The sequence below is a fragment of the Artemia franciscana genome, chromosome 21 (assembly GCF_032884065.1).
Source record: "Artemia franciscana chromosome 21, ASM3288406v1, whole genome shotgun sequence".
NCBI classification, from domain to species: domain Eukaryota; kingdom Metazoa; phylum Arthropoda; class Branchiopoda; order Anostraca; family Artemiidae; genus Artemia; species Artemia franciscana.
Genome location: NC_088883.1, coordinates 23,513,024 through 23,540,160, shown reverse-complemented (window position 1 = coordinate 23,540,160; position 27,137 = coordinate 23,513,024). Strand labels below are relative to the sequence as shown.

The window sequence follows — 27,137 nt, the reverse complement described above, 5'->3', positions numbered from 1 at the left end:
TGTCATTTATGCCTTCATGAAACCAATTGTAGCTCGTGTTTGAATAGGACTAATTATCGTTTCTCTTCTCTGAAATGCAAAAAATAAATTTTGTAGTAATTTTGGCAAAATATAGTCAATATTGATTTGCTCTGTCATTGCTAGTGCAAACATATTGTCAAAGACTCTTCTGTTTTAGAGAAGAGAAGAGGCGGTTTTAGGGGAGGTACAGAAGGGGCATATTCCTGGGGTGCCGAAATTTTAAAGGTGCAAAATTTTAAATAAATATTCTAACAGTTATAATCAATTTGTTAATTTTTAAGTTTTTATTTTTATCAAAATAGAGTTGAGGGTACAGTTGATAAATCAAAAATAGTAAATATTAAATAATTAATAATTTTTTTTTAAGTAATTAAATAATAATAATTTGAATAGTAAATGAAAAATTAATTATCAATTCATTTTGTGAAAATTATGTTAAAATTTGGCCTAAAAATTGTTTGGGGGACAGATTTGGGGTGCTAATCAAGATTTTGCCCTGAGTGCAAGAGAGGCCAGCACCTCCCTTGTAGAAGATTGTAAATTTCAGTTTATTGCTTACAAAATATATATTTCCTTTTTCTTATTAAAAATTAAAGAGTTAGTTTCTGATTAAAATTTGATGATTACAGTAATGATATGCGAAGTACCTTACCGAGTAAAATTTGCTTGCAAGTAGATAAGGCAGATAGCTTTACGAAATCGTACTCTCAGCGTCTCCTTGGATACGCCCTTTGGGCTGTGGACAGCTTCAGTCTTGTGTTTTCTCATAAAAATGAATCAATGCATAAACCTGCAAAGAATTCAATAATGGGCTTGTCGTATTTTTTTTAAATACGACGTTCTCTTTTCTGGATGTCCAACCATTTGGACATTCGTCCCCAGTTCAATAAAGAAGAAGAAGAAAACTTTCGATATTGTAAGTTTAGCCAACGAAGAGTGTGAGGCTTGAGACTGAGACGACTGTGGAAGAGTGTAAGGCTGGAATTTTAAATATCAAACTGAATTCGGGATACGAATCGACCATACAAAGTGAGATAGCTATATTTAACTGAAAAATGTATTTTCTATTCTTATCGCGTTGATGAAAGGAAGAGAAGCTGTAATTATTTTTTTTTTTCATTTGTGTGCTTTTGTTTGTCAATTTTCCTATAAAGTCGAGACCGTATATGCTAGATCTGGGAATTCTTAATGCCAAATTGAGTTTGGAATACGATTCAACCTTACTAACAAGATAAGCCGTGTTTTGCTTAGAAAAAATTTTTGATTCTTGTTTGTTATTTTGTTGAGGGAAGATATAAGGATCTTCTAAATTCCTATCTTATTCTTGTTTCTTTACTTTCCGGGGATAATGGCCCTTAAATATATGTTAAAAATGTATAAATTTGATATATATTTTTTTTTCAGTTTTGTCCACTGTTTTGAAGTTTCCATTTCGTAGATTTTCCTTTGATCCTGCTTTGTGGTATCACAGTCAATTAATGCTCTGTTTGTCAGTACGGGGTCCAAGGGGCGATACCCGCTGCCTCAAGGTTGCCACTGTAAAAAAAAAAGAAGAAAAAAAGAAAAAACCTCAAGATGAAGGAAACAAACGGAACTACAGCCAGCAGAAAAAAAGACAAACTAACACAACGCAGATATTTCGCTTGTATGTAACAAGGTGTCTTCAACGCTAAATGTAGACGAAAAACAAAGATAAAATCCAAAATAATCTATTAAAACCTAAAATTACATCAAATCTAAAACTAAAATATAAAAAACAAACCAATAAAACCAGAAATAAAAACCCAATTGGTTTGTTTGTTATTTCTTAGCTTTAGGTATACAGTTTTAGAAAACTGTTAGTCATAGTTTTAGTCTTAGCTTTAGAAAACAAACCAACAATACAATAAATAAAGACCAATTGGTTGGTTTTTCATTTCTTTAGTTTTGATTTTCTTTGATTTTAGGTTTCATGGGTTATTTTAGATTTTTTTTTTTTCCTTAGGATTGATGACGCCTTGTTTTATACAGGCGAAATATCCGCGTCCTTTTGGTTTGTCTTTTCCTTATTCTGGTCTAATTCACTTTTGTTTCTTTATCGCTTTAGAACTTTTATTTATCGCTTTAACAGACCCAGTAGCTGAAGCGTCGTTTCGACGCTCTGTGTGCCAGCAATAGCTCTGGAGGGATTTTATCAAGGCCGTATCCAGGGGGGCTAGGGGGTTTGAACCCCCCCCCCCCACGCCTCGAAATGTTTGTCCGGTTCGTAAAACTGGTAACAAAAATAAATATGAACAAATTTTTGATGCGTTCAAAGTTTTTTTTGGTTGTGGAAAATTCTGGATACGATCAGGGGTCCTGTGGGATTTTTTTCAGTATCTATCTCTTTATTATAGCCTTCAGTTGGGGGGAAAAAGGGGTATTAAACTGCGTATGTTTATATTATCTTTTTTAGATAGCATTCGAATTGCTAGTCCAGCGCCAGATCAGAAAACTAGAGGAGCCGTCCCTCAGATGTGTTGAGTTAGTCCATGAAGAACTGCAGCGCATCGTTCAGCATTGCGGCACTGAAATACAGACAGACATGATGCGATTCCCGGTGCTTCATGATAAAATTAAGGATGTTATTACAGCACTGTTGAGGAAGAGACTTCCCCCAACTAATGAGATGGTATGTTTTTGTGTCTTATTTGGTGTAACTTTAGGTGTCAGATTTGTAAAAAAAAACTCAATAAAATTTTTGGTAAAATTTGATGTATTGACTTTTTGTTATTTAAAAAAGCTGTTATTCTTGGTAAATAAAATTTTTGAATGAAACTTCAGTCCAAGTTTGGGTCTGGCCAACCACCCCTGTTTTTAAGTAACTCCCTTCCTCTCTTCTGATCTCCTTCCCGTTCCCCTAACCTGATATTTTATGAACCTTTGAAAATTATTTGGCTAGATGAATAAAGCTTTAAGAAATTAATCTGCAGCCCGAGCAAAGGTATTGTACAGTTTTTAACCTCATACTCCTACCCTACTGGCAAACTTTGAAGCTTTTTGTACCCTCACCCCTCCCCCTGAACAAAATCATGAATCTGCCCTTGTTTGAGACTCAAAGAAAAAGAGAATTTATAAGTTAAAGATCTCGTGACTAAAAATCTTTTAGCTTTTTTAATTTAATGTTTAAAAGATTTTACACAGGACAACCAAACCAGATGGAATTTAACTTTTCGCGCATTTTACTGGTTTACAATTACACACAGTAGCTAATATGGTTTGAAACAGGTGGGTTTTTAAAAAGGACCCCCCTTTCTGGTTTCTTCTTCAGTAATAATGGATTATGTCAGACCCTCGTCATCATGTGTGCGTAGTTAAACGTCAGCACTTGGGACCAGTCAGTGCTGCTTATAAAAGAGGTTGTGAAATGTGATTGGTCAATAAGGACTATATCGAGACATTGATGTTATGCTAGTGTTTCTTAAATACTATTGTGAATTATCAATGAAATATTACATTTACTACTGGCATCGTTGCATACAGACTAAATTGAATTTAGGACTTAACTAAGCAGTTTCTGACAAAAAAAAGTAATGAACGAAAGAAAATAGAACCATACTGTTTTTGCTGTTTTTTAGATACCGTGGCGGATTTAATGACAACCTCTTTGGTAATGGCGAATTGCACTTATATCTATATGATAATTGTATTTTATGTTCTATTGAAATATTTTTTATATATGTTGGATATATTTGAATATATTTTATGTTTTTTTTTCATTTTCGAATGGTTGAAGGGAATATGTCAAATATTCACTGAATAATAAAGTACCAAGTACAATGAAAAGGAAATCAAATTGTTTAAATGGGTTAGATGGAAAGTTCATAACCATGTATATCTAAAAAAATAGGAAAATCGGTAATTCAATTTTGAATGAAAGCGATCTCCGTATATAGTTAAAATTTCTTGGTGGTAACGGGGTCCAATTAAAAAAAAGAAGCATGCTAAAAAAAAATTGCGAAAAATATAAAATTTGCTAAAACAAATCTGCTAAAACGTATAAAAAACTAAAAAAAAATTAGATAGATAAAAATTAGCTAAAAAGATATGGCACCAAAGAGCTCAAGATGTAGCTTGCCTTTGAAGGTTTAGTTGTCTTTGGGGATCAACAGATCGTTCGTTGTTTGAATTTTTACTGACGAAATCCATTGCCTAATTTAACTGATTAGTTTTTTTCACAGTTCAACGTGGCAACGCTGACGAAAGTATGCTACTGCCCTAGCAACTATAAATTTAAATTAAAAAAAAAAATCTCCAATTCAGTCCTAAATTCAATTTATTCTGTAAACAACGATGCATCAATAGTAAATGTAATCTTTCATTGATCATTTTCAATCGTTTTTAAGAAATACTAAAAATATGTCAACAGTTTCCCCTTTTTTTCTTTTTTTTCTAGTATAGCCTATGCTGTTCAGTGTTGTCACGCTTATAAAATTTTATATAAAATTTCTGAACTATGGTATAAACATCAATATCTCGGGATAGTCGTTATTGACAAATCACAATTTGCTGATTCTTTTATAAGCAGCCCTGACTGGTCCAAAGTGCTGACGTTTAACTATACACACATGAGGACATGGGTCCTCATCAATAGTAAATGTAATCTTTCACCGATAATTCATAATAGTTTTTCAGGTATAACGAGACTTAAGATGGTTGAAGGGGTAAAAAAAATTGTTTTGATGTCCTTGGCACTTTAACTTCACTATATTATTACTTGCTTAACTTGATGCTTGGTCAGTAGCAGTAGTAATGTTTATACTGTAGAGACTGTAGTAAAGCCTAATCAAGGTACTATTAAAAATTAATATTATTTAAGCTTGTTATAAATGTTAAGGCGATGTGGCTCCTTAAAGAATCGCCTTATCCCAATCATTATGAACTTTTTTAGTTTTTGTGGCTAACCTAGTTAGAATTGATTGGGTGGTCTTGCCATAACTTGTAGAGCTTGGATAAGACATCGAAATAAACGACCGAAAACTAAAAGCCGACTCCTACTTTCCCTTAAATCTTAGAAAAATATTCCATATTTTTATATTATTCCCTACTATATTATTCCATACTTAAATCGATGTTTGGTCAGTGGCAGTAGTAATGTTTATACTGTAGAGACTGTAGTAAAGTCTAATCAGGGTACTAATACAAAATCAGTATTATTTCAGCTTGTTATAAATGTTAAGGTGATATGGTTCCTCAAAGAATCACCTTCTCCGATCTTTATGAACTTTTTTGTTTTTGCGGCTAAACTGTTTAGAATTGATTGGGCGGTGTTCCATAACTTGTAGAGCTTGGATAATATATCTAAATAAACGACCGAAAACGAAAAAGGGAATCCTGCTCTCTCTTAAGCCTTAGAAAAACAATGTAACGTCTCACGTTTTGTGCTGGAGATAGAGATATTAGTCTATTACAAATAATTTCTGGAACCGTACTGGCTAATCATGGCAAAACGGTAAAAAAAAAAAAACATAAAGAAGAGAGAAACGAGGATAATAATAGCCACTGAAGAAAAAAACGCCGATTGCAATGAAATATTTGCTTTGTAATCTGTGTTCCTTTTTTTTCAATGGCTCTTTTTGTTTTCGTTTCTCTCTTCTTCATGGTTATTATCGTTTTGTCATTGGTCTATCTCTGGAGACGTCGGAGATAGACCATAGGACTCTTGTATGTATGTATGTTTTGGACTACCGAGGTTTTTTAACTACTAAGGTCCTTGCGTCGGCCCTGCAATGCGTTGCTACAGTTGAGTTCAAACTCTGGATCCTGTATTTCCAAGCTGAGGTCAAACCCAACGCGCCATCACAGGACTCTTGTATTTACTACTAAGGTCCTCGCGTCAGCCTAGTAATGTGAATTTTGTTTTTCAGCTAAACAGAAACTTTCTTTTATAATTTCAAGAAAGAATAGTCCCTAAAAATGTTCTAGTATGCCTGTCAGGAAAACAGTTATATCAGCTGAAAGGAAATATCAACTGACTAATTTGGCAGGTTTGGGAATTTCCTGTGGTGCTACCCTATATGATTGAAAACCTAGCCGACACAGGGGCACATTATTTATGCTGTAGGTACGTTGAATATTGAGCGCTTTGCTTAATAAATAAAGAAAGATTATATTTTCTTTATTTTAACCTGGACTCTCGTTAGTTTTTCGAACTTTTAACACACTCGAGACCCCCTGTCAGTTATTGCAAACAATTTTAAGGAGATATCATTTGAGGATATTGGAAGCTTCGGGAGTTCCCTTTGGGGTTTGGAAAATTTGCTAACGGGCCCTTTGTCTTTGAGACGGTCAGCTGACGCTGAGGCTTGCAAAATGGTTTCTAAGGTATTGAATGGCCTTAATAAAATACGCCCAAACGAGCAAAGCCATGTTTATGCTATGTACCTAATTTTATATACTAAGTGGTTAAATCATGTTACGTTAAGTCTAACGTTTCACATTTGAAAAACACTTTTCACACTAGGATAATAAAAAACTATAAAACCATCAGGATCACCTTCAAAATTATCACAATCATCATATGCGAACTATTTAAAAAAATTTAAATGTGGAATGAAGATATAGATTCAAGCTTTCCGATTGCCTTATGGTTGTTTTAGCCGGATGACTTGTGATGGAAAGAGGGCGTGAAAGACTTTCTAGGTAAAGTTTATTACTTCATATGAAATAACCTTGCGTGACGTAAAATTATATTTAGAAGTCGAGTCTACTTGGCACCGCCTATGTTACGGATAAAATTGTCTCCATCAGAGTATGTAACATGAAGTAATGTTTTAGGTTTTGCTAGTGTGAAAGCAGCCTTAAAACACATGATCCTTTTTTTACTTTTGTTGGTGCTAGAGCTAGTTGAGAACGACTCTGTATTTTTGAGTAACGGGATGTGTTTCATAATTCTTCAATCAATTCGTCAAATTTTTGAATTGGCTTCCCCCTTTCTATTGAATTTCAGATTCTCACTTTTTATTGTACATGTTGACAAACAGATTCTTTTTAAGGTGGAAAATATGATAGCGATTGAACTGGCATATATCAACACTCGCCACCCCGATTTTCATCCTCAAGCAGTGGCGGCTGCGACCTTTGCCAATTCGGATGAGGGTACCATTCCAAAAAGAAGCAATCCAACCAAAAGGCACACGGATAGTTTTGCACCGTCTCAAACGACCGGCAATATCATTATCAATGGGGTGGATGTACCCAAAGAACCATTGAAGGTAAAAATTGTTTTTTTGTTTCCCTTTCAACGAGCGCAAATTATATACATATCACGTTGCAACATGTCACGAAAATAATGTGACATGTCAAAAAAATGTCGCAAAAAAGATAAAGTCTTGACATGTTGAAAATGACGCCAAAAAAATGGATCAGCATCAACTGAGCACCAATAACAGGTGAGTTATATGAAAATATGAGAAATGTGTGTTAAAAACTCGAGTCTTTAGAGAGAGCTTAAAGGAGTTGGGTATTTGATTGGAGTAGTCCATGGTTTATTGACAGCTTTTGGGATCAGGTAGGCTTTTTTATAGGCTTTATTTAAGATTCCTGAGTTATTATTGTTTGGCAGATAGTGAAAAGAAATATTAGTCGATTATTGCTAATTAATTAATATATTAATTATAATTAAAATTATTAATTATAAGCACTTTATTAAGAAGTAAAGTGCTAGAAATCTATTGCAAATGAGATGAAATAAAAATAACCTTGCTCAGTGAAGCATCGAGGCCAATAAATGGTAAAGGATTGCCCAGGTACAGCTTCTTTGCCTGCAAACAGGCGAGCTTGGGAACCCAAGATCGGCTTATCTTGAATCCAATTTTGTGCTTGGTCTTTACGCAATCTAATGGATAAATACCTTTCATATCTTATAGCTAAAACCATTTTTCTAAATATGATACATTAAAACCATATATCGGTGCTATTATAGTCCCGACTGAAAAAAAAAATGCCTACGATTGATTTTATTATAATTTATGCCCAACTACTTTTCAATAACACTCCGCTTTAGTATTAATTGTCTTTAACCATGATTATTTAATTTATTTTCTTCGTTGAGACATTTTTAATTTATTTGCGTTATATCGTTGACTAGAGTTTGACCTTCGCCCTATCATTCGTAGATTCAGTCCATTGCTTATAGAATACATTGATGAACTAGACCATCCAAGTTAGGATTCGTTAAATATTTAGCAGTTACCCTCTCCGTAAGGAAATACTACATAATAGATTAAAAAAAAAAAACGTATTTTCCTTTGCTTTTTTTCCTTTGCTTATTTTCTACTTTTTTTTTTTTAAATATCAATTTCCTTTGTTACTTAAATTGCGTGCCTTCGTGTATCAAATATTTGGAAATAACAAATGCCAGCTATATTTTCATGTTGAAAGAGAGTTTTCTAGATGGTGCTTTGCTGCCTAATTTGTCACCTTGACAAAAATATAGACGGCGTTTCTTATCGCTAATATTCAAAATATGAATGCAAGGTATTCGTCCTGCGGTGGTGCAATGGACTTGATCTCAGCTTGGTAATACGGAACCCAGAGTTTGAACTCAGCTGTTGCAATACACTGCTTGGCAGACGCAAGGACCTTAGTAGTCAAGAAATGTCGTTCACCCAATACTTAAATTACCCAATACTAAAATGCACTCATACAAAGCGTATGAAAATTTGATTAAATTAAGTACCCTCGAAAGGGGGCATTTAGAAAAAACGATTTTAATAGGTACTTAGTAAAGAATAGTGTGGCCTACATGTATTTTCTTCTTCCTCTTTTTTTCGGAGGGATGGTCGTAGAAACTTCAGAGAGGGCTTATTTAATTGGAAACGGAAAGCTAATAGAAATTGTTATGACATCATACCGCTATCGATTTCTATTGAAACTAAGGGAATAACACGAAAGGATTATATTATGTCTTTTTTCTTTCTTTTTTTTCAAAAAATCATGTCGACTTCTTTAGTTTCATCGACTAAGTTAAAAATATTTTCTCTTATAAGGTTTATTGTGTATATTAAAACAAGAAAAAAAATCAATAAAAAAATTATTTGTGAAGTAAAGATGGTCAAAATTTAAAAGTTATTGTTTAAACCAATTAAAAAAAAAATGTTAGAATTTAAAACCAAGAAAAATAATTGCTTCAATATCCAAGATATATGAACAAAACTCGCTCAAATAAAGAGATATTTTCGAATATCTGAAAAATTCTAAAACTTAGTGCTGTAACACAAAATGAGCTTAGTTACGCTTTAAGAAAAATGTAATTTTAGGCTAAACATACTAACATCATGGCTGGTGAAACAATACTAAGTTATTTTTCTATTTTATGCAGACAAATTCTGAAATTTTCTGCTCCTAAAAGAGCATCTTATTTTATGTTTTCAGTAAAGTATTATTTTTTATTATTTACCATGACTGGTCAACGCATTAATTATTCTCTGCTCATTTTCCCTTCAAGAAGTTTTTCTTTTAAAAATATTAACCATAAAATTATAAATTTAAATGTTTTCCGTAATATTTTTTACTTTTTTTAATATTTGTATTATTATATTCAAATTTATTATTTTCCTTTCATTTAAATTTTATCATGTCTATATTTTCCATAATATAAAAATATTTCATAAAATTACAATTAAAACGTTTTTGGGAGTTGAATACTTTCTGTAAAAAAAAAAAGGGTAGTTATGCCAGAAAAATGTCGAATGGTGTCGAATATCAACGAATTTTTCAGCTTATTTGTCCTGTTGGCTGTTAAAGGGAAGCGCTACCCCGTTCACTCCTTTAGGCTTTGCAACAAGTTTCAATAGTTTGTTAACAGAGAAAAAAAAAACCTTTTTTATGGCACCAAGTGACATATAGCAATCGCAAATTCTGTCGGTCCCGGTTTTGCTACTTTAGGCACTTCCATGTAAGCTAGGACGATGAAATTTGGCAGGCGTATCAGGGACCGGATCAGATTAAATTCGAAATAGTCTTTTTCCTGATTTGACCATCTGGGGGGGAGTGGGGGCCCGTTAATTCGGAAAAAATAGAAAAATTGAAGTATTTTTAACTTACGAACGGTTGATCAGATCTTAATGAAATTTGATTTTTGGAAGGATATCTTGTCTCAGAGCTGTTTTTTAAATCCCGACCGGATCCGGTGACATTTGGGGGGGGAGTTGGGAGGGGGAAACCTAAAACTTGAAAAACACTTAGAGTGGAGGGATCGGGATGAAACTTGGTGGGAAAAATAAGCACAAGTCCTAGATACATGATTGGTATCATGATTGATACATGAATAACTGGAATGGATCCGCTCTCTTTGGGGTAGTTGGGGGGGGTTAATTCTGAAAAACTAGAAAAAACTAGAAACTTGGTGGGAAAAATAAGCACAAGTCTTAGATACATGATTGAAATAACCGGAACGGATCCGCTCTCTTTGGGGTAGTTGGGGGGGGGGGGGGGTTAATTCTGAAAAATAAGAAAAAATGCGGTATTTTAACTTACGAATGGGTGATCGGATCTCAAAATTCCGACCAGATCCTGTGACATTGGGGGGAGTTGGAGGGGGAAACCGGAATTCTTGGAAAACTTGAAAATTGGGGTATCTTTATTTTACGAATAGGTGATCGGATCTTAATGAAATTTGATATTTAGAAGGAATTCGTGTCTCAGAGCTCTTATTTCAATTCCCGGCCAGATCTTTTGACATTGGGGGGAGTTGGAGGGGGAAATATTGGAAAACACTTTGAGTGGAGGAATCGGGATGAAGCTTGGTGGATAGAATAAGCAAATGTCCTTGATACGTGATTGACGGAACCGTACTGGATTCGCTCTCTTTGGGGGAGTTGGGGGGAGGGGTTCATTGATTTGGCGAATTTGGTGCTTCTGGACGTGTTAGGACGATGAAAATTGGTGGGCGTGTCAGGGAGCTGCACAAATTGACTTGATAAAGTCGTTTTCCTAGATTTGACCATCTGGGGGCTAAAGGGAGAGGAAAAATTGGAAAAAATTAGATATTTATAACATACGAGTGGGGGATCGGATCTTAATGAATTTTGATATTTAGAAGGACATCGTGACTCAGAGCTCTTATTTTAAATCCTGACAGGCATTAAGCCTCTTATTTTCCTTTTAAATCAATCTATTGATTCATAGAATTTTGCTAGAGCTCATACCATATGATCTCTTGGCTCTTAGCTCTTCTTGCCTCGTCACAAGTGCCAAATGAGCTCTTAGCTCTTGTTTTTATCACAGATTTGTTTTTTGGGAAATAATTCTATTAATTTGAAAAATATTCAGACGATTCTGGGGGAAATTTTGATCCATGTAGCCTATTGAATGGGATAATTAACACATAAAATATAAAGAGAAAATGGCTACAACACTCAAACAAAGCAGTGGACAACAAAAAAAAAAATTGAAATGATATAAATTCGACTGTTATTATTTTTTTTATTACATTTTTTATTATTTAAAAATAGTTTAAAAACTAGCAAAAGTTAATTTTTTTGCTTTATTTTTTGTTCTCTGCTTCTTTTTTTTAATATTATACTAATTTTCTCTCATTATTTTCATCTATTAAACTCTAGGAAGTGAAAGGCAGTGTGGTCTAAGAAATTATTTAGGATAGTTAAAATAGGTTTAAGTTTGTTTGTGCTTTGATCCATTATTAGATACAATCAAATAGGGGAAGCTTCTATCCTTTGTTCTACACCATAGAATACGATATCTTTTCCAATCTTTTATTTCACGGCACTAAGCACGATCAACATGAGTAAATTTATTTTTGCTTCCTTTATAAAGAATCCTTTAAATAATTCAAACATGTCTTTACTATAAGTCTTGCATAGCCTTGTTTAAGTGTAAAACACCATGTTTCTTCTATTTTTTAGTAATTTGTGTTTCTTTTTAAAGCTATAATCTGTATTTTGAGGGCTTGTTTCATGTTATCTATCAATATAACAGTCCGGGGTAAAGAACTCTAAGTAAGGAGCCACTCAGCTCGATTGTAATCAAAACTCTACAAGAAGGAATTTTGATAACAATAGATACGTCAAAAGAATTAGCTTTTGATGCTACTTAATGAAAAAGAAGTTTTTCAAAGAAAAATAAATAACCATATTAAGCTTAAGACAAGCAGGAATAAACTCCTAAAATAATTCAAACTCAGAACGACCAGGAATTACTATATAAGAATAAATGAAACCCAAAATGAAGAGAAATTAAATGAACGATCATAGCAAAGGAAATACAAAAGGAACTAATATAAATTAAAGAATAAATCTTAAAACAAGTGAAACTTATATTGAATATTCAAGTCAAACATAAAAGGAACAAAATCAATACAAATAAGTGTTTGGCTACGCTCCCTTCCCCTCCCCTAACTATAGAAGCATAAAGGCAATAACGAAATTTGAGCTTTATTGAAAATGAATTATATTACAAATATTTCCTTTTGTACTCAGTTGCTGAGCTTTCAGCAGCCAATTTTATTATATATCCAATATTCAGTTGGAATTTATTAGTTCTTTCCTAGGACTGTTCAGGACATATACTCTTAATAAAACGCCAGTGACGCAGTAGGGTTTAGACTTTTATAGCTAGTGAGGGGAGGAGACAGAAGCCAAACTTTTTCTATGTGGTGATTTGAATATCCAATTTAAATTTTACTCTTTTTATGATTAATTTATTCATTTATATTAGTACCTGCTGACGTTTTTGTTGGCTATGATTGTGAATTTAATTTCTTTTCATTCCAGGTTTTCTTTATTCTCTAATAGTAATGTCCGGTCGTTTTGAATTTGGATTATTATATGAATTCATTTCTTTTGTAGTTAAGTCAAATATGGCACGTTACTTATCTTTGAAAAAATTCTTTTTCATAAATTTTTCTTAAATTAATACGTGAAAATGTCTTTTTTACCTTTTTATTTAAAACAAGCTTCTTGTCTTGTGCCTTTTGGGTAAAGCCAAGTCATGTAATTTCGGCCGAATGTAGTCACAAAATAAATAAATAAAAAATTGTGACAGATAAATATTTTGATTTATTAATTTACATTACAAAAATTGTGTTGAGCCAGGATAGAACCAAATAGAGAAAGTGGCTCAAACAGAAGGAAAAAAAATTAATTCAAATTTGGTTGGGAAGTAATTCCTTGCGACACGAGGATTTGAACCGCTGACCCATTGATCATGAGAACAGCCCTTATCCACCACGCTGTCACAAGGTATTGAGTTATTTTATTATCCTAATAGTTCAAAAAGTTCACAAAATTTCAATAGAAAATGTATAATAGCTGATTTGTTTTTTCCTTTTGGGATGGGACTCAGGGTTCAGAAAAGCAACAGATTATTTTACAATCATGAATTTGATCATTTGATTTTTTTCTTTACTTAGTTAGGCTTGTTTTCTTAATATGTTTCTTTTGTTCTTCTGATAATGAGTTATTTTCCCTTATTATTTTAATTCTCTAGTAATTTGTTTTCTTTTTCGGTATTAAAACATTAACATTTATTCTATATTATATTCTGATTTACTTTGTTTCTTTTTTTGAAAACCAAAATATGAATCGAAATATCAATCTGTACATAAAAATTTGCTTTAATCCAAAAATGAACATGGAAAATCTAATTCACACAAACATTAAAGTATTAAGCATTATGATTTTCCTAGTCGTTTTATTAGTTCAACATCCTCCTCAACATGTCCAAAAGGATTAAACTTAATACACTCTGCCGTTTTTGCAATAGTGCAGATACCCCTTTTGACAACTTTCATACACACAGTTTGCTTTAAACATCTTGATGCACTCATTCTGGATACATTTTGAACAAGAGTGCTTTAACTTTTCAAAACATCGACGGAACGAAAAAATAAATTACTATAATATTCAAAAAGACTGATAAAAAGTAAATAAAATAAACTGAATGTTTAATATATACTAATTAAAAAAAATCACGACAGAAGTTTTTCAAAGAAAAGTTGAGCTAAACTAAACCTAAAATAAGCAGAAATAAAGTCAAATAATTATCCAAGCATAAAAATACCACAAATTACCACCATTAAATAAATAAAACCCGAAAAGAATAGGAATTACAATAAATAACTTAGTCAAACTCAAAACTAGAAGAAACTAAGATGAGTAGGAATGACACCTCGTTTTTTCAACAATTTTTCAGCTGCATTTTTCACAATTTTCAATAAAACACATCCTTTTGAGAGTCTGGACACGCATGCAAATATACCTTGATTAATTTTTACACCTCAAGTTCCCCTGAAAATTAAAAGTTACCCTTCCTAAGACATTGTACCTTGGATGCACAGTGCTGGGACGTCTTCTTGACAACCATCATACAGCAAATTTCTGAAGATTGTGGCTTATATCAGAAGTGTGACGATGCAGGCCCAACTCGAGTTTGTTCTAGCCTCAGCAGAACTTTTCATGAGTTTCGCCCAACTGTTCCAGAAAGAAGAGCCTCTCATTGCTGTTCTGCACTCAGAGATCAAAAGACTAGTTGTGACGCTTTACAGACGGGTCTTTACTCCAGATTTCGTGACCAAGACTGAAAATTTCTCACCACAAATGTTGAACCTTGCTGAAAAATTTGCAGAAAAGCCCATAGTTTCAGAAAATGTGGAACAAGCTTTCCGTGAGAAAGCAACACTGAAGACAAGGCCATTTTCTATGTCAATGTGCGAAAACATTTTATTGCGGATATTCGCTATATTTTGAACAAATGTCCTCTGGAAAAGGATGGTTCTCTAGAGGCTTTACGCTGTTTGAGTCCGATCAACATGAAGGATTCATGAAGAATTGCAGACATAGCGGTTGTGGCGCGCAAAATTGCGACTGGAATAAGCTCAGACGTCGCCCAGGCTGAGTGGCTGCTTTTGCGAACGGAAACTGGACCCCGTGAGGACGTTACTCGGATCGACCATTTTTGGAGCCATTATTTTGTACTGGTGAATGAGCGCGGGGACAGCGAGTACCCGGAACTTACCAAGCTTATCAAAGCGGTGCTGACGTTGTCGCATGGCAGTGCAGATGTTGAGCGTGAGTTTTTAAGTTCTGGTAGGATTCTCGGAGAAGACCAGGCGTTAATTTCTGAAGGCATTCTGGATGCGAGACTCATGGTATATGGCATGTTGATGCTTTATGGAGGAAAACCAGAACAGTTTGTTATTACAAAAGAGCTGTAGAATCTTGCACGTTCCGCACGGTCTCAGTATCAACAATATCTGGATGAAAAGAAAAAAGAATAGCTATCTGAGAAGGAGAAACTAGCTTTCGAAGAGGACAACAAGCGGAAGTTGCAGGAGGTCCACGACAAAAAGAAAAGTCCAGAACAAGTGAAAGAGAGCAGATGGTGGAATCTGCGACAATGGAGCAGTCTCTCGCAAAGAGAAAAACTGACCTCATATCGAAATTCATATGAAGCAGCAAGAGTGATTCGAAGTATTTTACCTGTATCATTCAATCGTTGGCGCAGTATGTGTATCTGATTTTTTACTGTTTTTTACTATTTGTACCGTTTGTATTTGAAATAAATAATAATATATAAAAAAATAAGCAGAAACTCGGGAAATGACGAATTTATGTAACCAGGCATCCCACGCCGTCTACCACAGATCTAATCCCGTGGACTTCCAAATCCTATATTTTGCGTATATTTGGGCCCGGGAAATTCTACAAAAATAGGACAGAGCCTATAATTTTGAAACGAACCGACCTGTCCGAACCCTGAAATAGCATTAATGTCCAGCTTATTAAATTATCTAGTTAAATCTTATTGTCTTGCTACTGGTAATGGCAATGTCTAGCAAGGGGCCTTTTAGATCTGTGCCTGGATCCAGTTTTATGGGTCTGCCCTGATATTATTAGCTATTAAAGTGTTAAAAACACACTGTGCAGTCTTTTCTTGATGTTCAGTTTAATGATAATTTTCTTTCAGAGACGTCTTCAAAAATGATTTTGTAGAATTTTGCTTTCAATTAGGTATACTAGCCAAATTCACATATGACATTATCTTTAATGACAATGACATTGTTATCATAGTGACAATTTTTCAGCTGCATTTTTCACAATTTTCAATAAAACACATCCTTTTGAGAGTCTGGACACGCATGCAAATATACCTTGATTAATTTTTACACCTCAAGTTCCCCTGAAAATTAAAAGTTACCCTTCCTAAGACATTGTACCTTGGATGCACAGTGCTGGGACGTCTTCTTGACAACCATCATACAGCAAATTTCTGAAGATTGTGGCTTATATCAGAAGTGTGACGATGCAGGCCCAACTCGAGTTTGTTCTAGCCTCAGCAGAACTTTTCATGAGTTTCGCCCAACTGTTCCAGAAAGAAGAGCCTCTCATTGCTGTTCTGCACTCAGAGATCAAAAGACTAGTTGTGACGCTTTACAGACGGGTCTTTACTCCAGATTTCGTGACCAAGACTGAAAATTTCTCACCACAAATGTTGAACCTTGCTGAAAAATTTGCAGAAAAGCCCATAGTTTCAGAAAATGTGGAACAAGCTTTCCGTGAGAAAGCAACACTGAAGACAAGGCCATTTTCTATGTCAATGTGCGAAAACATTTTATTGCGGATATTCGCTATATTTTGAACAAATGTCCTCTGGAAAAGGATGGTTCTCTAGAGGCTTTACGCTGTTTGAGTCCGATCAACATGAAGGATTCATGAAGAATTGCAGACATACCGGTTGTGGCGCGCAAAATTGCTACTGGAATAAGCTCAGACGTCGCCCAGGCTGAGTGGCTGCTTTTGCGAACGGAAACTGGACCCCGTGAGGACGTTACTCGGATCGACCATTTTTGGAGCCATTATTTTGTACTGGTGAATGAGCGCGGGGACAGCGAGTACCCGGAACTTACCAAGCTTATCAAAGCGGTGCTGACGTTGTCGCGTGGCAGTGCAGATGTTGAGCGTGAGTTTTTAAGTTCTGGTAGGATTCTCGGAGAAGACCAGGCGTTAATTTCTGAAGGCATTCTGGATGCGAGACTCATGGTATATGGCATGTTGATGCTTTATGGAGGAAAACCAGAACAGTTTGTTATTACAAAAGAGCTGTAGAATCTTGCACGTTCCGCACGGTCTCAGTATCAACAATATCTGGATGAAAAGAAAAAAGAATAGCTATCTGAGAAGGAGAAACTAGCTTTCGAAGAGGACAACAAGCGGAAGTTGCAGGAGGTCCACGACAAAAAGAAAAGTCCAGAACAAGTGAAAGAGAGCAGATGGTGGAATCTGCGACAATGGAGCAGTCTCTCGCAAAGAGAAAAACTGACCTCATATCGAAATTCATATGAAGCAGCAAGAGTGATTCCAAGTATTTTACCTGTATCATTCAATCGTTGGCGCAGTATGTGTATCTGATTTTTTACTGTTTTTTACTATTTGTACCGTTTGTATTTGAAATAAATAATAATATATAAAAAAATAAGCAGAAACTCGGGAAATGACGAATTTATGTAACCAGGCATCCCACGCCGTCTACCACAGATCTAATCCCGTGGACTTCCAAATCCTATATTTTGCGTATATTTGGGCCCGGGAAATTCTACAAAAATAGGACAGAGCCTATAATTTTGAAACGAACCGACCTGTCCGAACCCTGAAATAGCAATAATGTCCAGCTTATTAAATTATCTAGTTAAATCTTATTGTCTTGCTACTGGTAATGGCAATGTCTAGCAAGGGGCCTTTTAGATCTGTGCCTGGATCCAGTTTTATGGGTCTGCCCTGATATTATTAGCTATTAAAGTGTTAAAAACACACTGTGCAGTCTTTTCTTGATGTTCAGTTTAATGATAATTTTCTTTCAGAGACGTCTTCAAAAATGATTTTGTAGAATTTTGCTTTCAATTAGGTATACTAGCCAAATTCACATATGACATTATCTTTAATGACAATGACATTGTTATCATAGTGACAGTTTTTTATGGTTTTCGTATCAGTAACTATATATATATATATATATATATATATATATATATATATATATCTATATATATAAAAATAAGTTGTCTGTCTGTGGATGTGTGGATGGATGTGTCAGGTGACGTCACCTGAAAAAACTGGATCAGGTGACGTCAAAACTGAAAAAACTAAAAAAAGGCAAAAACTACAAAAAAAACTAAAAACTAATAAAAAAAATAAAAAAGCTAAAAAACTAAAAAAACTATAAAGGTAAAAACCAATAAAAAACTAAAAAAAAACTGAAAAAACTAAAAAAAGGCAAAAACTACAAAAAAAAACTAAAAACTAATAAAAAAAGTAAAAAAGCTAAAAAACTAAAAAAACTAAAAAAAACTAAAAAAAGGTAAAAAACTAAAAAAAATAAAAAATAAAAAAAAACTAAAAAAAAGGAAAAAACTGAAAAATAAGCTAAAATAAAGGTAAAAACCAATAAAAAACTAAAAAGAAAAAAAGGAAAAAACTAATAAATGACGACACTCAAAGAGAAAGCGACCAGGACAAAAGGAATGTTCGATTAGCAATCAACAAAGCACCGGGACACAGGGAGTATAAATGACGACCAGGACATAAGTAAAAAAAAAATTAACAAAACTAAAAAGAAGGTAAAAACTACAAAAAAACTAAAAAGAAAAAAAAACTAAAAACTAATAAAAAAACTAAAAAATCTAAAAATCTAAATAAACTAAAAAAGAAAAAAAAAGGAAAAAAATAAAGGAGAAAAACAAAACTAAAAAACGAATGTATATACAGACCGGTACACCGGGATACAAATGACGACCGGGACACAGGGAATATAAATGACGACCGGGACACAGGGACACAACTACAACGGGGACACCGGGGGAAACAGGGGGATATAAATGACGACCGGGACAAAAAAACTAAAAAGAAAAAAAAACTAAAAACTAATAAAAAAACTAAAAAATCTAAAAATCTAAATAAGCTAAAAAAGAAAAAAAAAGGAAAAAAATAAAGGAGAAAAACAAAACTAAAAAACGAATGTATATACAGACCGGGACACCGGGATACAAATGACGACCGGGACACAGGGAATATAAATGACGACCGGGACACAGGGACACAACTACAACGGGGACACCGGAGGAAACAGGGGGATGTAAATGACGACCGGGACACCGGGACAGGGAATGGTCGATTAGCAATCACCATCAACAAAGCTCAAGGGCAATCATTAGAATCATAAGGTATAGATCTGAATACAGATTGTTTTCCCGTGGACCATTATATGTTGCATGTTCAAGAGTCGGTAAACCTGACAATCTATTTATATGCAAAGACAATGGGACAGCAAAGAATGTTGTATATTCGCAAGTTTTACGTAGTTAAAACCATATATATATATATATCTATCTATATTCACAGGTGGGACATAGGGACACAACTACAATGGCGCGTAACTATTATGGCGCGTAACGACTTACGCGCGCGGGGGGGGCTTGGGGGGGGGCGCGAAGCGCCCCCACCAACTAGGTGTTGGGGTGGCGCGAAGCGCCACCCCAACAGCTAGTATATATATATATATATATATATATATATATATATATATATATATATATATATATATATATATATATATATATATATATGTGTTTGAAGGGGGGGGAGTATTTAGACTCTTAAGCCTCATGGCTGTGCATATGTGTGATGAAACTGAATTCTTGTATGCTTTCAGGGACAGATTTATGATGCTTCGTCAATAAGTCAGTCCAGTGGATCCTGGTTCTCGAAAATTCTTCCATCAGGAATAGGTCCTGCCACAAACGGATCCAGAACAACGGCTCAAACTGTTCCCACGTCTTCTAACCCTAGTCCTGTGTCTGGTAGCCCTCAGAGAACGCCCACATCTGCCACAAGCCATGAGCGTCAGTTGTTCGACAAGGAGAAAAACGATTGTGACATGATAGGTTAGTAGAAATCAAGGCCGTATCTAGGGGGGTACCGAATTGGACCCCTTCTCCGAAATTTTTGTCTGACTTGTTAAATGAATATAAACCAATCGCCTCCCCCCTCCCGATTAATCCCCCCTTTATTTTTAAAAATACCTCTTTGGGAATAATATGATTGAAAATCGCTCTTTTTTGGCGTATCCATTGAAAAAAATGACAGATTTGTCCCACCCGCCAAATTTCTGTGATTGCGCCACTTTGCGTAAAAAATTTAAAAAAAAGTTCGTAGTGAATCTTACTTTAATTTTGAAGATTAAATTGTATTTGCAAGGAAACAGTCCGGCATCTAGAAGTTTTATGTCCTTGTTCCTGGTATCAAACACTAAATACAATATGATCATAGACCTGTAGATCCCTGAATAGATACCAGATAATACGGAAAATGCATTGCAATTTGTAAACAATCATCACACATGTAACAAGAATTGTGGGAATCAATGGTTGCAATAGAGATACCGGTGACACAGTAATAGAAACAATTAATTACAACAATATAAAAACAATTATCGAGAAATTGAGGCATTGTTTGAATCAATTTTACAGATTTTTAGAAATAATTATCTCTGTAGAAACAATCGAGAGATTTGGGAAATATCTAGTATCCTGAGATTTGATACTTGAACAGAAGCTAGATAATTTAGAAAAAGCCTTGCAAAAAGTTTTTGAGTTTTTGAGAGTTCAATGGTGCAACAAATTGAGGTTTGAAAATTAATGTTAAGAAGACCAAATCGCTTAGGCTAGGAATAAATGACGTCAAGTAAGATAGCTTCCCTTGTGTAGGTAGCATTATTCGTAAAAATGGTGGAAGCAGTGAAGACGTAAAAAGTAGAATTGCAAAGGCGTAGTTTTTTTTGTTTTTTTTTTCAGTTGAAGATTTTTGAAGAATAGGAAGATAAGTCTGCATAAAGCCACGATGGGCATGGATCACTGCCACAACGGCAGTGGGGTCAATAGTCAGAAGGGGGTTAAGCATCCGAGGCAGTGTCTAATCTATTCCTGGTAGTCATTTTAAAATGGAGGGTCGCCGGCTCTACGGATACTAGACCTTTGGATTTGTGGTCCATTAGGGTTGGCTCAGCCCACCCCAACAGGATCGAGGCAGCCCTTTGCCGTCTGCTTACCTCGTATTGGTCTATTCACAACCAGCAGGATTTCTAAGGATAGTTTGGCTGATTATATCTAGAAAAATAATCTCTACGAAAAATGCGGTTTAATCCCGCTTCCTAGGACTATGATAATTAGTAATTGAAAGGTTAAGACTACTTAGTATTTTTAGTTTTACCTTTTATTGCTTAGTATTTTTAGCTAACTATGATTTTAATATTGCTATATGTTTTATTATATAGAACTATATATTTTATTTTATAGTTAAATATAAAACATTCGAATAAGAAGAAATCCCCCCCTCCTCGAGAGTGGTTTGGTTACGAAGCGCTTCGAGGGAGGGAGTTCTTCTTGGAGGTTCATTCTAATTACACAATAGGATTTTGCTGAGGACTGCCCTTGGACATAAGACCGAAATATTCATTTAAATTAGAATTCCACTGTCTTACGAAAAGAATTCCCTAATGTTCTTCTAGGTTTTGCTGCGGCCCTTGGACATGGGGCCGAAAAATTAATTTGCAAAAATTGTTCGAATAGATCGGATGTGTTATGGTTTTAGATGGCCTCCCTCCCCCCAAAAAAAATCGCAAAATCGGAATGTTCCGGTACACCATTTCAATTACTTGGTAACGCATAGTGTCTTATAATCGATGTCTTCTAATATCTGAAAAAAAAATATACTTTAGTCCTTTTTTGGGCCCGAGTTTTGGAGAGGGAAGACTGTACCATAGTATTTTTGTACATTAGACTCTCTTCGCCTGTTCCCATAATTTTAATCCCACAGATATCTTTAAGGTATATCTTGGGTTTGTGTAGTAAAAAAGGGCAATGAATGAGGGCCGGTTGTCTTCCAATCTCTTTTGACTCTGAAAAGGGTACTAGAACTTTCTATTTCTAATGGAATGAACCCCCTCCAAAGTCAAACGGTCAGACAGTCATCCACTGATTTAGTTTATGCCCACCGCTTAAAGTACAAACATCAACAAGGAGAGGGTTTAGCATAAGTAAACAGGGTTTTTTGTTCCCACTCCATTTGACTATCTGTCTTGGCTTTTTTCTACAATTAGCCTTGACTACTTGATTTAGCCATCAACTATTTCATTTGTATTCAAAAATCAATGTTTCCCCCGGGATTTGCAGCGCCGTATCATCCCCAAAGGCATGGTTACTTGACTTTTCAACTTTACTGATCAATATGGCTGTCTCAAAATTTTGATTGAATGACTTTGGGAACAAAGGACCGTGGGAGGGGGATCTAGCTGGCCGCTCAGATGGAAGCTAGAAACCCTTAGACTTCTCTTCATGGGCTAAAATTAATTTAAATTAGAATTCCACTGTCAGAAAAGAATTCCCTATTGTTCTTCTTGTTTTGATGTTGGTGATGGAAAGGCAGTGTGGTCTTCGTCGCTATTTATAGTTAAATATGTTTTATATTTTTCAGAGTGTCTTATCAAATCCTATTTTGGCATTCTTCGAAAGCAAATACAGGATGCGGTACCCAAAATCATTATGTATTCCCTTGTAAATCATATGAAAAATAGCCTTCAATCGGAATTGGTGACTCATCTGTGCAAGGCAGAACAAATAGACTTACTTTTGGCCGAATCTGAGCATGTGGCAGCTAGGCGACGAGAAGCTAGTGAAGGGCTACAGGTAATATTCTATTCATTTGGAAGCAATAGAAAATAAATTGGGTAGGGGGTACTAACTAAAAAAAAGCTCTATTCCTCACCAAACCGCCTCAAGCCAACACAGCTGTGCATGCTCCTCCTCCACTCTATTGGAAGCTTCGCTCTTCATCCCCCCTTCCATGAAGCTTTAATTTTTGGTAAATTGTTTCTGATTACTCTTTCTTTTTTTTCCACGGATGTCATTTCACAATGATGTGTGGCAGGGGGCAGGGCCGTATCCACGATTTTTGTTCGGGAGGAGAGGCTACCAAACATAAAACTTTGCAAAAACCCAACAAAAACATGTTTATATACATTTCTGTTACTTTTGAATGAATCGGACAGAAATTTCGTGGGGTTTAAACTGGGTAACCCCCTCCCACGGAATACTGCCGTGGTAAGGGGGTAAAATATATTTTTCAAAATCGAGGGAGTAATTTGTTATTTTGTCAATGAAAATACAAAAAAAAAGAAAAAAAGATCTAATTCTCCAAAGCTGGGGGGTAGAGCAAAATTGAAGGGTACAATTGTTCTCCTCCTCCACAAATTGACACCCTTGCCTCCTGCTGCTTTCGGAGACCCCAGATTTTGTTTGACCACAGATGAATAGCAAAATAAATTGATTTTTGGCAATTTACCATCCGTAAAACGTACCCTAACCATCTTATACTTTTTTTCGTTATAAGATGGTAGTTACTTGGCACTGTTAATTACTTAATTACAATATTTAGTATTACAAATACCGTTACAGTTTTTTGCTTGAGCTTAAAACCTTATTATATTAATAATAATAAAATAAATATTAAAACAAGTTATAGATATTATAAAAGATACCACAAATATCTTTTATAAATAAGGTTATACCAAAGAGCATGTGAAACTAATTAGTGAGGTATGTCAAATTTTTCATCTAGAAGAAAAGAACAAATACCCAAAAAAATTACCCAGTATTTCCCTCATTATCTCTCGATTTTTCATTTTTGCAATAGAAAGGGGTTTTGAATCGTATTTTTTAGAGCTTAATGTTGGATATTCGGTAAGTCCAACGCTTGCCAAAACCATCCTTAGCTTAAAATAGATTTTAAGTTGTTTGATTAAAAAAAGGGGGGAGGGGTACAACCTAAAAAAAAATATACGACTAGAAGATGGGAAGCAAACGAGATGTTATGGGTAAAATTTAGTTTCATTTGAAACTAATTTAAAATAATTGAAAGTGACAGTGGTCAAATATGGTTCTGAACCATGGGTGCTCCGTAAAACAGACGAAGATGTGTGAGATGTTTAAAAAAAAACATTTTGGGTAGCCGACTGACTGGCCGTACTTCAAACAGAAGGCTGCGCGAAAAGAGTGGTTCAATGTTGCTTTCTTTGGATATAATGACAGAAAGCCTGAGATGGCTAGGGAACGTTCTGTGGATGAAGGATGACAGATTGCCAAAAATTGTTCTTTTTGGCCAACCGTCTAGGGATAAACGATAAGAAGCTCGTGCTCGGTTGGGGTGGGAGGATTTCGCAAAGAAAGATTCAATAGAAATGGGACCTTCCTGGGAGGGTGTAAGGATGGAGTCTTTGAATATATAAGTATGGAGGAAGAGCGTGAATGACTATGTTCGCCTCAGGCCTTGCTGCTGCGGTAGTTGTTAGTAGTAGTTGTAGTAGTATTGCAAAAATTTAATTCCTTTCAGTTTCATTGAAAGTAATGGGCACGGTAATTAGCTTTTACCTATATATCGGTGAACACAGTAATTACCTTTAAGTACTTAGGCATTATATTCAGTATTACTACTTCTATTTCAGCCTTTAATAGTGCCATAAAATTACCATAAAGTAAAAATTAGGGTAAAACTTGTCTTCATAAAAAAATTTCAAGTCAGGTATTTGGGTATACAACGAAAGAAAAGTGCAACTAATAGACGAAAAATAAGGTTAAATTGAGTCTCATTTGCAAGGAATGTAACCTAACTTGGGTACAGTATTACCAGTTACCCTCAATTAGTCAGGTGTTATATATATAATTAATGAAGGATTGATAACATATTTTATTCAAAAAATGGCTATCACAAACCCCAACAGATTGGAATTTGAAAATCGGGGTATACAAATACAAAACCAGATAATCAAAAAGCTTGAGAAAAATTTTGAGAGGTGGGGGGGGGGGTAATTATAAATAAAAACCTGATTTTATATGATAATTTGAACACGAAGTGCCCGAAAATTGGGAAGAATTTAGGATTTCCTGGCTGCAGGTCCTGACCCTCCCTCATCCTTCCATTGAGTACACCCCTTTTTGAAGTCGGACAAAAAATATGATAGCCAAAGCTGCAAACAAAACAAAAAATTAAAGATTGGCAAAAGAATGCCAAAATTGAAAATGCCAAAGAATGCCATCAGAATGATTCTTTTTTTTCTTTAGTGATTATTCAAACTGATATAGGTCATAACAGCAACAGCAACAGTACCTGGGTGTGTGAAAATTGAATAAAGGATTATTGGCTAAATTTGTGAGATAGAACATTTATTTCTGCTTATATTTGTAGTTTTCTGCTTATATTTATCCTTTGGTGTCATTTTAAGTGGCTTCCCTTAGCATTTGACTTTAATTTCCTGGATTTTAAAGCTAGTGAATTTTCTCTATCCCCATAGGTATTTCCCAACAAGCCAAATAATCAAAACAAACGAAACGCTTCTTCTTCTTCCGAAATTATAAAGTTTGCAGTTGCCAACGCTACATTTCAGTAACGCCATAGAACAGGTTGTTTCAGTGTTTCAGCATTGGCTCAAAAGTAATTGAATGTGATCTCAGCATTTTTGATTACGTTTAGGGATACTTATATTGACAATAAAAACTGCATTTCAACAAAACCACGCTTGTAACATATTTTGAATTCCGTCCCTGCGCAGTGTTATCATATTTTTCAAAAAAGCACTGTAGTAGTCTGGCTGGATACAGAAATGAGCAGCAAACGTCAGAGACAATCACCAAGAAAAGATCTAGATTGTTGCAAAGCATGTGATATTGGGCTAAAGGATGATAGTTGTGCCCTTTCATGCGATATGTGTGATGCATGGTTGTGTATTGAATGCATCGAAATGAGCATTCAGAGTATGATTTGTTTAACAAGATGACATGTCGTCTTGGGTCACTCTGGCATTGTCCTATTTGCAAGCAAAAGGGCTCTGGAACTCAAGGACTAACACCCAGTGAGATCAAAGACATAATAAAGAGTGAAATTAGGTGTTCATTTTCAACAATCGAAACTAAGCTTCAAGATAAATTTGAAAAACTACTGAAACCAATAAGCGATCGATTAACACAGATAGAAAAAGAGGTATCTGCCAAATGTTCTGTTGAGGATGTAAAGAAGCACGCCACTAAATCGCTCAAAGTCGAATTTGAGAACCTTAGTGAAAAATTGAAAAATGAAATAAAAAGCAAAGCAACAGCCAATGATATTGTAGAAGATTTAGTCATGAAGCAAAAAAATTTAGTTGTATTTGGACTTCAAGAGGATCCAAACTGTAGTATTAAGAAGAGTCAAAATGAGGTTGATTTAAAGCTCCTGAATCAAGTAATTTTGCAGAATTGCCCTGTCAAATGTTCATTTACAGTTCGTTTGGGAAGACTAAATAATGGAAAATGTCGTCCGATCAAACTGTTTTTCCGTAGCCCCATAGAACGTGATGCTGCTTCTTTCTTCTTGAGTTGTAACCTGAACACCATAAAATCCTCATACCCGACTTTTAACTTTTCTCATGATCGCACAAAAGTGGAACTTGCTCAAAAGAAAAGGTATAATGCTCTGAAAGAGGAACTTAACCAAAAAGTGACAGCAGGAGAATCAGGTTGGAAAATTAAAGATGGAAAAGGTGGTCTAGAACTTGTAAAGATAAGCTCTTTTCGAGGTGAAAATAGCTCGCAAATCCCTAGGGAAACAGTTATGGAACAATAATTTCCTTGTGCTCTACACCAACGCAGATACTTTATCAAATAAAGTTGAAGAATTACAGTCATTGATGTCAGTGCATAAGCCTCATGTTGTTGTTATTACTGAATCTTTGCCTAAGAATTGTGCACATCCAGAAGCATATTTTCAACAGGTTTAAGGTTATACTTTATTAGTGAATACTAACTATAAACGTGGAATTTTTGTTTATGTTCATTCGTTGCTTAAGTACACAGAAGTAAATGATCCTTTAGCTCTGAGTATTAATGAATGTTTAGTGGTTGATGTAAAATTTCCTAGGTCTACAAATAGTATTAGAATTGTTGCAGTGTATAGAAGTCCTAGTGTTAATGAGCTATCTCCAAATAATAATGCAAATTTATTACAGTATCTTCACAATGTTTCAACAGTTAGTTCAAGGGTATTAGTTGTGGGTGATTT

General features: G+C 34.9%; 1 protein-coding gene across 1 annotated transcript in view; it reads left to right on the top strand.

Annotated features, from left to right (window-relative positions):
* The window catches only part of LOC136040859 (dynamin-1-like protein), a 35,055-nt gene that overhangs the window by 1,335 nt on the left and 6,583 nt on the right, over window positions 1–27,137 (top strand). The window contains exons 2-5 of the mRNA XM_065725243.1: window positions 2,456–2,671; window positions 7,035–7,253; window positions 19,705–19,936; window positions 22,524–22,735. Of these exons, the coding sequence (XP_065581315.1) occupies window positions 2,585–2,671; window positions 7,035–7,253; window positions 19,705–19,936; window positions 22,524–22,735 (750 nt within the window). The 5' untranslated portion in view covers window positions 2,456–2,584. The remainder of the gene's footprint in view (window positions 1–2,455; window positions 2,672–7,034; window positions 7,254–19,704; window positions 19,937–22,523; window positions 22,736–27,137) is intronic.